Source organism: Dermacentor andersoni, chromosome 8 (assembly GCF_023375885.2).
Source record: "Dermacentor andersoni chromosome 8, qqDerAnde1_hic_scaffold, whole genome shotgun sequence".
Lineage (NCBI taxonomy): Eukaryota > Metazoa > Arthropoda > Arachnida > Ixodida > Ixodidae > Dermacentor > Dermacentor andersoni.
Window position 1 is genome coordinate 87141081 of NC_092821.1, and position 17063 is coordinate 87158143.

At 43.8% G+C, this 17063-nt stretch overlaps 1 protein-coding gene across 1 annotated transcript in view; it reads right to left on the bottom strand.

Annotated features, from left to right (window-relative positions):
• Nucleotides 1–4115: 4115 nt before the first annotated feature.
• The window catches only part of LOC126529397 (arylsulfatase B-like), a 28955-nt gene continuing 16007 nt past the window's right edge, over nt 4116–17063 (bottom strand). Inside the window, exons 5-10 of the mRNA XM_072284101.1 lie at nt 14588–14698; nt 12758–12905; nt 11833–12006; nt 8875–9168; nt 7037–7482; nt 4116–4568 (exon numbers count right to left, since the gene is read on the bottom strand). Coding sequence (XP_072140202.1) covers nt 4434–4568; nt 7037–7482; nt 8875–9168; nt 11833–12006; nt 12758–12905; nt 14588–14698 — 1308 coding nt within the window. The 3' untranslated portion in view covers nt 4116–4433. The remainder of the gene's footprint in view (nt 4569–7036; nt 7483–8874; nt 9169–11832; nt 12007–12757; nt 12906–14587; nt 14699–17063) is intronic.

A 17063-nucleotide genomic window follows, 5' to 3' on the forward strand; every position in this document is an offset into this window, starting at 1 on the left:
CCACCGGCAGTCCTTGAAAACCTTTCGAGCTGGGATTCCAAGAGAGGGAGACATTACTTACGCTGAAAATAAAAAATGCCTAAATGAATAAATAACAATATTTTAACAAATAAGCTTTTGAAATAATTACTTTAGCCCTAATATATTGCAATGCACGAAGTCAGTCATTTCTCAAAACTTGCTCACTTAGAAGAAAGTTTGAAACTAGCATCATCTCTGAAATAAGCTCCTTTAATAATGCAGGTAAAAACTACTGTTGCTTTTTATAAATTGCAGCTCAAGAGTGACTGAAACTAATTCAATTCCTCGCAAGCCTTGGGAACCCATGTCTGGAAACTGGTGTCATCCTCAGAATTTCTTCCGAGTGGTTATGGCTTAAAATTCTCGAGGTACGATTCATAAGTAACAATATGCACGGTATAGTAATTAGCTTTCAAATTACTTACATAAAATTAGTTATTAGTCAAATATTCAAATTGATTTGTTGTGGAACTAATGTCAGCATATGAGAGTTATCTAGCTAAGGACAGGCAATTTTCTAGAATCGATAGACAATTTTTTTTATTTCTGTTAACCATAAAATAAAACACCCCGCATATCAACACTGTGTTTACAGGGAAAACGTCAAAAAGTAGATTACCTTTGGTTTCTTGTGATTCATGGAATTGTGGAAACGTTGTTCAGAGAAAGTCTACAGATATTATTCAAGAAGGATCACAAGGTAAGCGTGCAGTCCTTCTCCAGGCAACCTGTAAACTACACAAAGTAACGGCTCCATGCTTCTAGCACGCTGTACAGAATTTTTTTCACAACACAGTTTGGTGTAAGCTCGCAAGATTGAAGATGTTTCAACATAGGGAGGATTGTGATTTACCCGACAGTAGCATGACGGTGCAACACTTCCTTTGTAGATTCGCACTGTACTGTCGTGTAGGTGACAATTTTTCATAATGCAAACAAGGGGTAAGGCGTGCAGACACGGACACAAGAGAAGTAGACATCACGAACGCCGGCTCAGAGTATTAGAAATTAAGCTTAGAACTACAGAAGGTTGAACTAATTGGTAAGGAAAGGATTCATAATACAAAGAAGTAATACACTGAGTACTAATAGTATTCTAGAATACTAATAGTACTATGTAATACTAATAACATAAAGCATACTAATGATGTACACCATATTTAGAATTTATATAAAATATATATACTATACGTATATAGTATTTATTCTAGTACTAGTAGTACTAGAATACTAATAGTAGTCGTTGTAAGACACTTTTCCTCTTAGCATTCTTTAGGAAGAACGGAGCAACGCGAGGTATATGAAGCCTAATTTGTAATTTTACACACATTAATTATACTCTAAATTACTCCACCACTACAGAAACAACGCAGGGAGAAGCAATATTGAAATACTCGTAGCACTATTGCGTGTGTGAGCAATTATGGGCACAGCACACAGAAGTAGGCAGGTCGATGTAAACAAGCTTTCCAAAGAGCTTGTCTTTCCTTGTTTTCTTCTTTATTCTTTTTCTGTGGGATTTCACGTGAGGTGACTGCCGTTTAAGGTAATTCAGTATTATTACCACGTGCGTTGCATTGCGATAGAAAAAATTGACCGAAACAAGAACGCCTCCGCGCCGTTGCCGACCATGGTGGGATAAAGATGTCTGTATGTTGCGACACGTCTTAGAGGTTCAAAATGTGTAGCTCTCACAGAGCTGGACAGTATCAAAGATACATGTATCTTAGATACTATCTTAATATACCATTTTGTTGTTCTGTATCTTAATCGCAATATATTCGGCAAAAGGTGTGTCACTATCTATATTTCCGATAGATCATACAAAGTGTCGTGTATTTTAATATCCAAGATACACATATTGCTAGAAGTCACGAAGACACTCAGGGCGTCTTCAACTGGCGGCGGTTAAAGCAAAGTAGTCTAAGGGATGACACACTTATGTTCGCAAATTTTTTCTCTTAAAAATCAGGATTAGCAAAAGCGAATACTGCGAGGTAGCAGCCATAAGAATTAGACGGCGTTCACTAATTCATTCCTTAACTATATTTCTTAGGTAGAATGTTGTTACTGCAGAGGAGACGAGCCATTGCTCGTAGATGCACGTCGGCTAAAAGCATTAGGCTTTAAACCAAATTTGAGAACTACGTTCTGAACTGCTATTCCACCGAACATGTAGTTTTTTGCATATAACTTTTCCAAAGAGTCCAACATAATATCTGGGACAGCCATACAGATCCCTGCGGATTTTGAGTACATTGAGCGCTCTTTACAATTGCTAACCCAGTAAGGGATGATTACGCGCACAGACGCTCCATCAAAATCAGATGCTAATCAATATAGAAATGGTTTATTAGATTCATTTTACTCCTGGTCGCCGCTGTTCCACATCTTTCTTCTCACCACCAGGCATTTTAGAGTCACGTGAAGTGAGGCACTATTTGTTAACTTAATTCATGGCAGTTCCACGAAATTCGGACAGCATTTCAGCACTAGGAATGATTTCAAGAACATGAGTCAGATCAATATGGCTGCCTTCACAATTATCGAGCAACTTGATAAGGTGTAAAAGTGACAGACGGAAGTGCTTTCGCTCTATTCTCTGTGCATTAATTGCACGACTCTGGCCATCTCCTACTACCCCCCCCCCCCCCCCCCCCAAGGTTCATTTTCCACTTAATATTAAAGAAAGCCAAAGGCTTCCGACATGGTAGCTGCCTCTTTATTTACGTTTCTATAGGTATTTGACATGATAAGAAAACACAAAAGAAACGCATAAGACTCAGGTTAACAATGCAAGCCGATTATATCTTTTATCTTGCATCCTACGTCTCACAGAAGTATTTTTTAACCTGTCTGAAGTGCTCCGCTCTGTCTTCCTTTCTGCCGTTTTTTGCTCTATGTCCTCCTCAGGCCTGAATGCAGCTAGCTGACGTAATATTTTCTGAGGGGTTCTTGAGTACCTGCAGGTGCGTTATTAACGTGGAAAAGTGCATCCGAGATCGCGGTCAAATGTTAACCCTCTTCACGTACGTAGACAAAGTAATCACTTCTTGTTTACCGTTCGTGGCGGTGTAGTGGGTATGGCTTTGTGCCGATAACCACGAGTGCACGGCTGGATTCGGCTCTCCGCCACTGCAGCTGCATTTCTAGAGGGACGAAATGCAGAAACGCCCCTGTACCATGCATCGGTTGCTCGTTATAAAGATTTCCAGCTGGCCCAAATTAATCCCGAGGCCCGTAAATTATAGGCCCGTAAAAGCCTATAATTTGTATTGTATACTTCTTCATGTCTGCTGTCGCAAAAATGGCTTTTTTTTTTGCCTGAACACAGAGAAGAAGATGTAACATCCTGCGGTGGATGGGTGTGTGGACGATGTATTCTGGATTTTATTGTAAGGATTGTCCATGAAGCACCCGTGTGCCGAGGGGTGGTACTGCCATCCACTGTGTCGAGTTTAGGTAAAGCGTAAAGTGGACGAATGTCCCAGAATGCGGGGGCGTGTCTAATAAAATTTCACATGCGACGTGAATACTGTTGCACAGTCTGGAATGTCCACGAGTACCAGCCATTACTCTCGAATGTTGAGCGATATATGTACAAATAACATATGGGCTTTATTCGAGAGTTTCGATACGATGACCGACAAGTTTGATCTGTGTCATCGGGTTATTTGAGCGTTCCTCGTATTCTTGCGCACAACTCCGAATAAAAAGGTAAAATTTCAGTTTACACTTGCGGCACTCTTTCATTCTTCACCGTCACTACAGCGCGACACGGCGACACTATGAGTGCTGCACGCATACCTTATGGAGGCCCGGAGAGGTATCCTCAGGGCTAAAACTTCTACTCTGCGCGAGATCAGTTCTCGGATGCAATGCAGAATAATGCTCATGTAGTGAAATAACGGGGAATGTCCGAGATCCTTAAGTTTTCTAAATGGAAATTCCAACACCGGGAACGTCTTGCTTGCCCATAAAAAGTGCAGGTGTCCCTCTTGCATGAGAAGCTCCAACAGTTGGTATACCCCGTGCGTGGGAGTGATAAACGCTCGACATGATAGAAGCCAGCATCGTAGCAAAGCGCAGAAAAATTGACAGTGCAAGGAGAATTTTATTTCACGAAGAGCATGAAAAAGCAGCATAATTTTAATACATTATTGCGGCTGATGTAAAACGTACGCACATGACCGGTGCAAGTAAGCGAAAGAAAGCACAAACATGTGTGCACACAAGTAGGCGTGTTTTCAGTGCAGACTGTTTTAGAGTACTTTATTTCACAATGCATTTGCCGGGGAGAGGGCCCCTCTCGTCTGTAGTCACAATAATTAGGATCATGATGACGTTTGCAGCAGCGCTTGAAGTCGCAGTGCCGACTTTAAGAACAAAAGGTGCTTCAAGCCTTTTTAGTGTTACGAGGAGTCAACCCAAGGCGCCCATATTCCTTTGTGATACTCTGGGAAGCTTGCAGGGTCTTTAGGCTTGTTTCGTGCTGGTACAGCTACGGCTCGGTACGCATCAATGCGTTTTCTCAGAGAGGCTACGATCTGCGAAAATGAGAACAGAAATCCGCTGAATGAAGGGATGTATAGGATACCGTCCAAAAAAGGATGTTTCAGATCTGTGTTTAAAAAGGAGCGCGGCAAAATTGAACCACAGGGACGAGAACAGCACATACTAAGTGCACCTACAGCTGTTTATTAAAACAAGCAAGGGTTTACATTGTGGGCATCAGCACCATGGTTGTAGTTATGCGCACGCTCCCGACTTTTCTCCTGGTTGCCTAGGATAGACAATTACCTGCCTGTGAAAGCGATCGACGCTGAACTTACGCACTACCTGCAGATCATACCATGGGCTATCGTGTGTATGTAAGGCGAAACAACTATTGGTTGCCTGCTCTCTTCCTTAACTAGGGGAACTGATCACCTTGAGAAAAGTTTCCACCGCTGCCACTATCACTGTCATAGGAAATTCACTCCTTCCCATGCTCTCTACTTGCAGCTCCAGGCTCTGGCTTGTTTCGTGCTAGCGCTTTGTTTTAGTCGCCTGCATCATGCAACAACTTGCAATCCATCTCTTATTAAGCTTAGTGCGGTTGTAATCGTATGGCACGATAGCTTTCCAGCTACGTTTCGTATACATCCAGCATGTATGTTCTAACCCTGTAGTGATTTCCAAGTCTGACAACTGCAGCCAGTTGTCGACTGTAAAGCCCAATGTAGCATCAGGGCCACTGTGTGCCGTCTCAAAAACCGAACATGCGGTGTCTTCCACTGCATCTGAGTGTCTACCTGCGGGAATGCAGACCAGATAGTCATCCACGAAACGGAAGCGCTTCAATATACCAAGCGCGAACAGTTTGGTTCGAATGCTGCTTTGCCCCTTTTGCAAGAAACAAGCCTCAATGAACTGGGCCAATTGACGACCCGACGCTGACGCCATCCTTTTGGTTGTACGGGTGGCCGTTGGATTCAGCAAGCAGAAAGCTCAAGTACTTTCTTAGCATTGTCATGAATGCTCCCAGATCTATCCCACTCTTGATCATCAACCGTGTGCTCCCGTATCTGTCTATGCGCTCCTCAGCTTCCTTTATTATCTCATGCTGCGGCACTTTGTAGAAGAGATCTTTGACGTCCACTGAGAAACAGACGATCTGTCTGCTTTCTTTCAGGAAATCGTCTACAAAATCCGAATTTTGTATAAGGAAGGCATCCTCTACCGGTATCAATGACAAATGTTCCTTCATAAAACGGCAACGTGGCACTGCCAGGAAGCTTTGTCTTCAATCGCCAAACGGAACGGCTCTCCTTCCTTGTGTGTCGTCATCGTGAAGAAAGGACGCAGGCTAGCTTGAGTGCTTTCCTTTACTGCTTTCGTCTGTTTTTCCAATTCCGCTTGTTCGCATGGTTTCAAAACTACAGTTGAAAATTCACCTCGTACTTCAGGGAGCCAACAGCTTGAACAAGCAGCAAAAACAGGCTTAGAAGGACAGATATATAAGCGTGTAGTATGCTTTCCAGAACATACGGCACATGCGTAAGCTCATCGTGGATCGCGCTGAGACAGGCAGTTGTCCATCCCAGGCAACCTTGAACATGTCTGGAGCGAGCGCACAACTAAGAAGTTGCTTAATCAGTTCCTTAGGAAAGGCACTAACAGATTGGCCGCACGTGCGAAGCCCAGTTTGCGCATATGTCTTCATCCCTATTTGTCTTAATAAACAGCTGATAGATGCGCTTCGTATGTGCTGGTCTCGTCACTGTGGTTCAACTTTGCAACGCTGCTTTTAAACACAAGTTTGATGTTCCATCTAGCCCCAACGCGAGACTCAATAAATTTTTCAGGGGTACGAGTATACAAGCTTCGTACTTGAATAGAGTTATTCGAACTCCTATGGTTCAGTGGTCAAGAAAAACTACAAACTTATGTGGACAAGAAACACTAAAGCTAGTTATTTGGTTCCAGAATTTATATCGCATTTCCGAGGTCAGCATGTAAATATCAAACCAGAAGCCAAGCTGAATGGAACCATGTCGTTTTGGAAATAAACACTTTACCTGCATGGTAAATGGGCCACAACTTCCGGCAAATTTAAAAAGAAGACCTAGCACGTGACAAGAAAGTTGAAATCTTGAAGTGACAGGGCAAATATTGACTTTGAGGTAACAAGTGTAAGATTACGATGATGAAATAATGCACAGGGCCACATTCTATCATTGCTTCATATACCAAGCTCTGTGCCAAGGAATCTATAGCGCTGGTGCTCTTCAGCATGAAGACTATTTTGTGAAGCAGATCTCTGAACGAATAAACGTAGATATATTGCGTAGCTTTCTAGAGAAACACGTCGTTGTATATATCAGTAAGGTGATATAGTTAAAATATCTTGAAAAGTGCGCTAAGCAAGCAGCCTGTCATTTTCGGAACAGCCCCTGCGCCCTTGGATAAATGACAAGCAGTATGAACACAATTTTGTTTCTGAATTGAATTATCCTTGGCTCTAAACGCTTACCTTCGGGTGCTGTTCGGCCACGTTATTCAGCTCGCACGGATCCTGAACGATGTCGAACAGGAACACCGTATCATTGGGTGAGAAGCTTTTGCTTGGTCCTCCACCGCACGAAAGCGTCGCTCTCTGTCTCCAGCCTCTAGGGAAGTTTAGGCGATTCACCTTGTACAAATCTTTCAGCACGCCAGCAGTGGTTGACCGCGCGAGCAGTTCATCGAGGTCTCTGCTAGGACGATGACCACCGATTGTTCGGTGGCGGTTGTTATGAGGACCCGCAGCGTCGAGTACCAACTTGTACCGCGAGTCGCGGATTGCTGCCACAAAGGAGTTCGACGAGTCCAGGAAATCGACGTTGTACAGAATCTCCTGGCGAACGGAACCCGAGCCTGTGGACAAGTACTGCCACATGTCCACTCCGTCCACTAGGTTCAAGCTCGATTCGTTGCCACCTGAAATTCGGGGATGATGTGATAGAGCTGCGATTCCCGGATTGCAAAATTTGAATGTGATACCAGATAGGTCGGCTTAGCATGACTCTATTGGCGCATGTATTGGTTTTTGGCGGCGGTTGCAATAGGAAGTGAGCCGGGCACTGAAACACGGACGCAGAACCATCAGCATGTAATATAGCCAGGCATTCGAGTAATGAGCAGTGAAGCACTTCTAAAAATTCGGCGAAATGGCTTCGATTCATATTTTAATTACTGCACTCTGGAATATCAGGGAGGCTACAGTCAGCGTCATTCAACCTAGGAAACAGTTTATGTTTAGAACGAGGCATTCATCATTAGAGGTCGTCCATATCATTATTGAGGTTAAGTCTGTGGACTGTAACGACACCCTCCGTATGGAGTTTATAGCATAAGAAGTGACATGCCATTCCGAAGAGATACTAGCAGTCACGGAGGCGTTCAGGGGTGAAGGGATGTATAATTAGCACATGGCAATACCTTAATATTTATAAGGACTCTGCAGTTACGGCAATCCTTAACTAAAAATGAAAAATAAGGATTAGTTATGCATGGTGTCAGGCAAGGAAGCTATACCTTCATTTTTATTTGATGGCTTGCTCGCATGAAATATCGTAAATCCGAAGTTGGGAATAATGTGACATTAGCTTAAACGGGGGCTGCCTTAAAGACCTGCCCCATGTAGACGACATCGGCCTGTTATCCAGCAAGAGAGATGACTTTCAAGAAATGACTGAGAACGGCAAAGACTATGGTTAGTTTAATTAAAAACGTATCTGCGAAAAACTGATATTCAGTAGCGTAAGCCACTGGCCACCAATGAGGAAAAAAAAAAACAGGAAACAGGATGATTCACAGCAACTCTGAACGAACGTTGGTCTTGCCGAGAATCGGAGCAGATTTCACCGTATTCCAGCAATGGGACATTAAATGTGCCCGCGTGTTCAGCTGAATTTAATTCCTTGTGATGCAGTAAGAGCAGCACTCAATGAGACCTGGTGATGCTTTATTTTGTATGTTCAGTGCTGTTGAACAAGTGTACAGAATAGAAAAGAATGCTTCTCCACAATTTACGTTCTTGCATCCAGCAGAAGGGTGGCAGTGAGAAGAGGTGGTCGTCGCATTTGTGAAAGAAAACGTGCTGCCTCGTACTGAATCTTTTGTGTGCAAATTCAAGGGGAGTAGGTTAATGGTTAAAAAAATACGGATAGCTAATCCCGATGGAAAACTCCATAAACAGACCGACCAGAACAGGAGCGGTGTCCTACGTCCACATATAAATAATACTGAGGTATTTACAGTGACAACAATACTTGGCATCTACATTCAGCGATTTCTTTGGGACGACAAGGCCCCAACGCGTATGCCTACCTGCGATCTTGTAGAATGTTGCGAACCAGTCCGTCAGGTGCATCAGCTGGCTTGACACCCTTCGAGTCCGCTCCAACAGGGGACTCCAGACGAAAGCCGCCACTCTGGTGGAGCCTTCCCAGAGAGAAAATTTTGTTCCACGCAGAGGCCAGTTGAAGCTTCGACTCGAGTGGTACCCGAACGGAGTTCCACCGTTGTCACTCGTAAAGAGCACGACAACGTTTTCCAGCATCCCGGTTTCACCCATCGTTTTGAAGATTTGTCCTACGGAGTGGTCCATTGCATCTACAACGCCTGCATTACGGAAGGGGTATAAGCGTTGATAAGGGCTGCGATATGCTGAACACACAGTAATCTGATAACATGAAACATTACAGACAGGTGCAGATACAGGAACATGTTGATTATGTGAGATTATGTCTGAACAGAGAACGTGTCGTGGCTTCATAATTTCAGTGAAAGTGATAATCAGTTGTTCCTTTATTGCGGCGCATATAGTGAGTCTGTATCTCTGTCGGTGCGCATGGTATTTGCCGTGCGTGCTTATTCCTGGTTAATTACGCAGAGGTATGACGAACGCCGCATTCATTGCGCTGGCGTTGAGCAACCAAGTCGTTTTATTCGAATCAGTTAAATAATGTTTATCAGCAAGCGTTGTCATCATTAACTTATGTACCGAAATTTTACATCTGAATTGAAGAAAACGGATTGTAGAGATACTACACCTGTGGTAAGCTCACTTTATGCAGATCATATTGTAGGTACCTGGATATCCAGAACTTCAGTGGGGTTCCGTGAAACGATACCAGGTGGACCAGTGTGTTGCCATAAACTGAGAAGTTATATGTATGTGACGACAGCAGCAAGACGACAATCACGTTGTAGACAATCTTATAACAGCAATGGCATGATTTCTACGCTGGCCGTTCGACTACAACATATGACATGGCTATCGTTTTGTTCTTCATAGGTAAAATAGTAAGGTGGGCGAGTCGGTTGGGATTCATCGTCCTTTATGGCAACAGTGCAAAGCAAGAAACAGCACCCGTTTCTTCTTTCTTCCTTTCCTCCGTGTTCCTTTGCGCTGTTTCCATAAAAAATGGTGAAGTCTACAACGTATTGGACAAGTGTAAGCAAAAGAAACACGCGAGATACAGTCGTACATCCAGTCGACCAAAAGTTTTGCGGAACACGAGATCTGAGAAAAAGCTGAATATCTGCGGAGCATCACAACGCAGCCTAGTATTCGCAATTATAGCCTCTGCTAGTATAAATGAACAACACTGTGACGTTCGGTTTTGCTTACTACCGTTACAGAAGGCTCAGAAGTTGAACGTTTCCTGAGATCCCATGATCAATATATTTTTTTTGTGGTTGACTGTACTTATGGCCATTTCATGTGGTGTACTTAAGACGATGGTATGTGTACTTCGACGAAGGAATATGAAAACTTCATTAACTTGGGCGAATATGAAATCTGTACAATGTCGTACAGTTTCTACGTGGCGTAGGCTTCTACGATGTAACTTCCGGGCACAGCACCCCAGAGATAGTGCAGCCTGACACGGTACATGCCTCAAAGTGAGAGCTGTCCCAAGGAAGGATGACGACAAAGTGGCACACCAAGGAGGCGTCCAGTGTTTCAAAATGCTGGCTGGCTTTGGAGCAAGGAAGGCATGCTCGCGATAATTGCCTGATGGTTAGAACACTCCGCGGCAATGCTCGACGGCAGAAGCTCGTTTCCCACACCGGTCATACGATATTTTATTTTTCTTAAACCGAGGTGAGATAAAAACCTACCTACCTACTATCCACCCGCCTACCTACCTACCTACCTACCTACCTACCTACCTACCTACCTACCTACCTACCTACCTACCTACCTACCTACCTACCTACCTACCTACCTACCTACCTACCTACCTACCTGCCTACCTACCCTCCTACCTACCTACCTACCTACCTACCTACCTACCTACCTACCTACCTACCTGCCACAAAGCGTCATGAATTAGGCAAAGAATGTTTCCCAATAAAATCCTAAACCGCTCTTGTAATTAACGTTGCATTGACCATGAACTCATGTCTAGTGGTTTCAGCTAGTTGAAAACACAGATAATCATGCTTAAAACAACAGTAGAGGGAAGCACTAAATCCGTCTAGAGACTGGTTAGGTTTCGCCTAAAAATATCTATTTACATTCGTGATAAGCGTTTGGTCACAAGTAGATTAAAATAAGCCCAAATTTCATTTTCTTTTAATTTAGCGCTGAAGCGCCCGTGCCCGTACGTCAGTGACGTCACACATTTCAACTGATTGCTTCGTGCTTGGGCCATCGCGGCAAAGCAAATGTTTCTGGAACTTAACACATTCAGTCTTTGGCTCGTTTAGGATACAATGCGGCCCAGTTTTACCAATAAAATATAATCTAGGCTCAAGCGGATGCCGTTGAAACAGAGTTTTATGTCAAGGAGCGCAAACTGCTCGCGATTTGCTGTGGCGCATCCTTTTCAAGCACAGGCAAGACTTGGCTTCTTGCGTACGTACGCCGCCTTAGTCTATTAATATGTAACTGTAGAATCATATGCCAGATAGGTTTCCTTACGAACTACAGAGGAAAGCTATATCGAAACCAAATTCTATGGCAGAATTTTTGGCGACGAATGCCTTGTTATTAATGCAAGTCTCAGAATTCCTACTAAATGAGTATTTCCTGCAGCACTGGCTATTCTTGATACCGAAATGAGAAAACGTGATCACTTTGGGGCACCTAAATGGGAATTTAACTAGCCAAACGTTCTAAACTATTTGGTTATTCGATGGTAACACCTACTTTATGAATCTATGTAGCAGGGCATCAATGTGCTCAATTTGCGGAATAAGGCGTTTATCTGAAGCTCTCGCAAGCAGCTATGGATACACTTGGCAAGGTATAAATTAAAAAACATATGTTCTCACCAGCAAATATCTTCCTTTTTTTATCTTGGATGTACGGGAACTTCTCGATGTTCTCCGGTGGTGCCTGAAGTAGCTCAGGACCTGCTGTCCCATGTGCTGCCTGGTAGCTTACAACTAAAAAGAGCGGCTGAAAAATAACGTAGGTACCTGCATTTCCACTCGATACGTAACAAATATGCCAAAATCACTGAGTCATTCATTGAACTGAGAGGCAAATTTAGGTAACCGTCACTGTTGTCTGGCGCGTCCTGGTTATTAGCCCAAACATAATTTAGTTTTCTGCAAGCAAGAAAAAACACTTTCAAGGACCTTGCACTGCCCTGGCTCCGCAAGTTAGGCAAGGACTCAAGCCGGCAGCCGGGTGATGTTGCTTTGCTATTTAGTCTACTGCCACCCAAACGGCGTTTTTCTTTCTGTTACAGTTGTACTTGTATCGTTGCTTTCCTGTGTCACGCACCCTGGCTGTGTCCGCTTGTACCTGATACTTTCAGTTCGCTATTATCATGCCGTGCATGCTAAATATTATGTTACTGGTACAGCAATAACTACGCCTTACGCGTGGTGGAACCTAGCTTCATGTATTTTACTGTGCTCTCTCTCTCTCTCTCTCTTTGTCTCTCTCTTTTCGACCACTTCCTTCCATCGACAGTACACCGCATCAAATGCCTTAACATTAAGGTCAGATCTTTCGCCACTATAATGAGATGCACTTTCTTTTCCACGGCTGACACAGTCTCCGATAGGCTTATCCCATTCGGATGTACACTTTACCGGCATCGTTTCTCTATAACCATTTCATCATCACAATGCTTGGTACCTTGCAGCGTGTGTTCGATACGCTACGTCACAACAACTACCTCACCTGATAGAGCTGCACAGCTCGTAACATGCGACGCAACGCAAAAGAACAGCTGGTGCAACAAACCATGATGTTTGGAGCCCAGCAGTTTCACCTTCTGCCTGTTGCGTATGAGATACTGGGCTCTTTCTGTGTAGAGTGTTGTGGAATATATTCCAGAGTCGGACCACCTTGGCTCCATGTTCAACCAGAAGTCCAGACCCGTATGGTTTTCCTGCGCAAGGAGGAGCAATTAAGTACGTGTATAGCCTATGTTATCTGAAAATATAGGAACATTATGCTGTCTTCGTTTGGTTAGTTGTTTGCAGTTGCTGTACGCTACTGTTCGCAATGTTTAGAAACATACCCAAGGGCACTGCCACTCTTTAAATTATAAAATGCTAGAAAAAGTTGACGTTTCGGTCCTTCCACGCAACTAACAGTTGACCTGTGTGAAATTTTCGTACCTTGCGTATTGGAAATTGCCTCACACTTCGGCCAGTTCACGATAGCAAGCATAGATGGACAGCTTCGTGAAATGTGAATAAAATACTCTGATGTGTTGAAAGGGTGTTTCGTTGCTATAAAAAAAGAAGAAATAAAGAAATCCTCAGCAAGAAACTACTCGCAATATTCAAATTCCTATACTACAAAATGAAAGTTTGGCATTGCAAGAAAGGTGGATCCTGCACAAATGTAGGGATGAGCGTTAGGCGGAGGTTTATGTGATGTTTAAGGAAACACTTTAAGAAACGCTATGCAAGCATACCGTAGCGTTAATGATGTGAATGTTAGTGCGAATTGAGGTACATTCAATGCTATTAATGTGAATTCAATGTGTGGCGACGCAGCAGACACAGCAGGCTTCGCCGGCACTTCATGAATCAATGGGTCTTGCTAACACATGAGATGGTGGATTCCGGTTGCGACAAAACCAGTGATAGATGTTCTTTTAGAGCTTGTTGCTAGTCTAATATGCAGACCTGTATTTGATAGGGCTGTAACCACTACGTAAGCATAAATTACGTTAAAAACGAAAGGACCAGTCCACATTCCTTTATTATCCCAAAGGTCAGCGCATTCTTTCTACCAAGGCTTCTGTTAGTAAGACGTTTTACATACCTACCTATCAGCAGTGGTATACATTCAAAAATTTGTTGAGGCGATCGACCTTCCATTTGAGACGCGATTGAGTCAGCAAGAAAATGCACGAAGATCTCATGCTGGCACAGATCCTAACGGCCAAAAAGCTCAAGCGAAGCTGTGAGCCAATTGCAAGTCAAAGTAGAGGTAATACATTTAAGCCAAAGGTGGCGCGAGAACGTTTCATGGATTTCGTTGTCCATTTCACGTACGCTTCATACATACGATGCCGGTATTGCTGTTCGGGGGACATATTAAAATAGTTCATCAACGACTATGTGTGAGCACTGGAAAAAAGAAAGCGTTCGAGAAGGGCGCGTATAGTTTTGTACTCAATGTTCAAGTAATGTGCACAGACAATGTGATATGTTTTCGCACGAAGTAACGTATTGTAGACCCGCTCAAACGCATGTTTGATTTCCTTTATCGAAGCCAAACGTGTCGCTTTCGACACTCTAGTGAGAAATATAATGCACGTTTAGAACTCTCGTCTGCGTGCAAAATAAATTGCGCTTTCTATTCATTTGCATTAACACAAAGTTTCAAGTCGAAGCATCGTGTACTCGTCAGCTAACGAGAACACAGTAATTGCAATAAGTTATGCTTAACCTGACTCGACTCTTGCAAGCATGCCTTCAGTTTCGTTAAATCGGCTACAAACGGCTCTATGCTTTCGATGAATACAGGTAGCTCCGAGTATTTTATTCTTCTGCCTAATGAGGCAAGTCATCTGTAATATACACCCGAACCGTTTTCGCCTCGTTGTGTACGTACATATGTTGCATTGTGGCTGTAGTAGTCCTCCTCTCCGTAGTGGAAGCCGTAGAAGCTATCGAAACCTCGATAGGTAGGCGTCACGCTTTTCTTGTAGCAGCCAAGGTGCCACTGTAATAAGAAAAAAATATATACATCTATCGCCGCGTTTTACGTGCCAAAGCTGCACAGTATGTTATTAGGGACGCTGCCGTGAACAATTGCAATTTCTCTTAGCTGTCTCAGGTTTGTTAACGTGTGCACAATGCGCCAAAACACCAGCGCTTTCGGTCAGGTGCGTACTGACTACATCAGCAGCGCAACACTAAAATTGACCCACAGAAGCGCTGCGCAGGAGGAGGAGGAGGAGGGGGTAACGCTGCTGGTTCCGATTCGTAGCAGCAAGCTGTTTTCCCCTGGAAATCAAGGCCGGTAATTGCTCCGCATGAGTGCCTCTTTCATCGTTACGGGTACAAGTTACCGCAAGTCCAGCGAACCAGTAGCAAGCGCCTTATCACTATGGTAGGAAAGTGAGAAAGCGCTACACAACGAGTTAATTACACTGCGCGATATGGCTTATTCGAAATTTATCAACGCAAGAACGCAAAGTATATCTTTTTAATTTAAGTACCTGCTGCTTTATATAACTTCTTCACAAAAAAGCTACCTATGACCATGGAATGTTCATTTCTCGTGTTCCAATTTTCATAAACCGTATTTCCTTACGCACTGCAAATGGTCAGTTGTTGTTGAGCTAGGTCTACTGTTGTATTTCGGCATTTCTGTTAGCGTAAATGACAGCAGCGCCTTTTTCTTCCGCATTGCTCTAGAAACACTGACTGCACGTGAAGATCGTTTTAAGGGGTACGAAAATTTGTCAAGCTTTCGAGTTGACTTTTAGTCCTCTGTTCAGCGTTTCTTTTCAATAAATTGGCCTTCTGATTGGCCTTCTGATTCTGATTGTATTACCAGGTGATTGAGCACGAGTATTAACAGACTGTTATCACTATGCCACAGACAGGCGACGAAAAACAGGAAGGGTCGCGCGAAGCGCAAATGGCGAGGCATTCCAACTTCCAAAGTATATTACACAGCTTTAGAACAGCGTTTGTCGCCTTACGCACGTTAAACGTAAGCACCTTTGCGGGACGTTACGGTGCGTGTCTTTTCAAGTCCTTTAGTTTACGGAAACACAAACGTAAAAAAACGTTCTAAAACAGGGCACCGTCTGGTGCCTTGTGACAAACGTATCCAAGCCAAGACGGTCCATTAGCAACCACCCTGCTGTTGCCTTGTGAACTCGTCTCGTTAGGCGTACGGGCGCCAGAATCACCGAACAATCTCAGAAATTGGACGTGCTATGTGCTCATAACCAACCTTTCAGGTGAGTTCAGAGAAAGCGAAAGCTCATTTCAACAGTTACTGGCGGTCAACTCGAGTTAGGGCGTTGCCATCACGAGAATTCACGCTGAAGCGGTAGTGATGGGTGCAGGCCATGTTCGACAACGCTATTTCTTAGCGTCCGTAAAGGTTACGGACGTCAAACTCGTCAAATAACGTACGTTATCATAGCGCGCGTAAACCGCAAACACCCAAAAACGTTCCGAGCATGCGCAGTGAAGACGACGCTATTGCTTTACGTACGTAATGCCTTTAAATTCGGTTGCAAACGCTAAACTAAAACTGTCTATTGTCACGTAGTAGCGATGGTAAACAACACCGTAGCAATACTGTGAATGAAGAAACTAACCTTTATTGGGCGAACCTCTGCCTACAAGAACAGGCTATATTTAAAGCACAACGACAGCGGCGAACACCGTTGGCGATAGTGGAAATCTGATATGCCGGTCAAGTGCGTCGGCTTTTATGCACGAGCCATCAAACTTTCAGAGTAATCGCTAGTGCCCGGTTGTCTTCCAGAAAGTTCTGCACCATTCGCGTCGCGCATACGTGAAATCATATTACAGAAGGTTCGGTGACGACAGATTGGGGATGGAACCATCAATCACATTCCAGAAACTTCCCATACATCAAGGAACGTCCCACACGGAGCAATAACACTTGCTACACGGTCAGAAGCGCTCACCAGAAAAAGATAGACAAATTCACGTGGCTATGCCGCCCTCTCGAAAAGCATCGTCACGATGCCAGAAACATAACACGAGAGCGAAACACTAAAAGACACTTACCAAAGAAACAAAGTTCAAAGTAACACAGTCCAAAAAATTCCAAAGGTCCAACTACACAAAGCCCCAAAGTTCATTAGCACTGGTAGAACAGCTTAACTAGCACAACGTGGACTCTTTCAGGTCTTGAGCGGCTGCGATGGCGAAATGACGTGTGGTACAACCTGATAGTCGAGTGCGCCAATGCGTCGGGTGAACTTGTAGAGTCGGAAATAGTGGCGTAAAAGCTTATCGCGGAGTCCTCGTCGGCTCATTGAGGTCCAAACTCAAGCATGGTCGCCGGGCTGGTACTCTACGTAGCGTAATCGAAG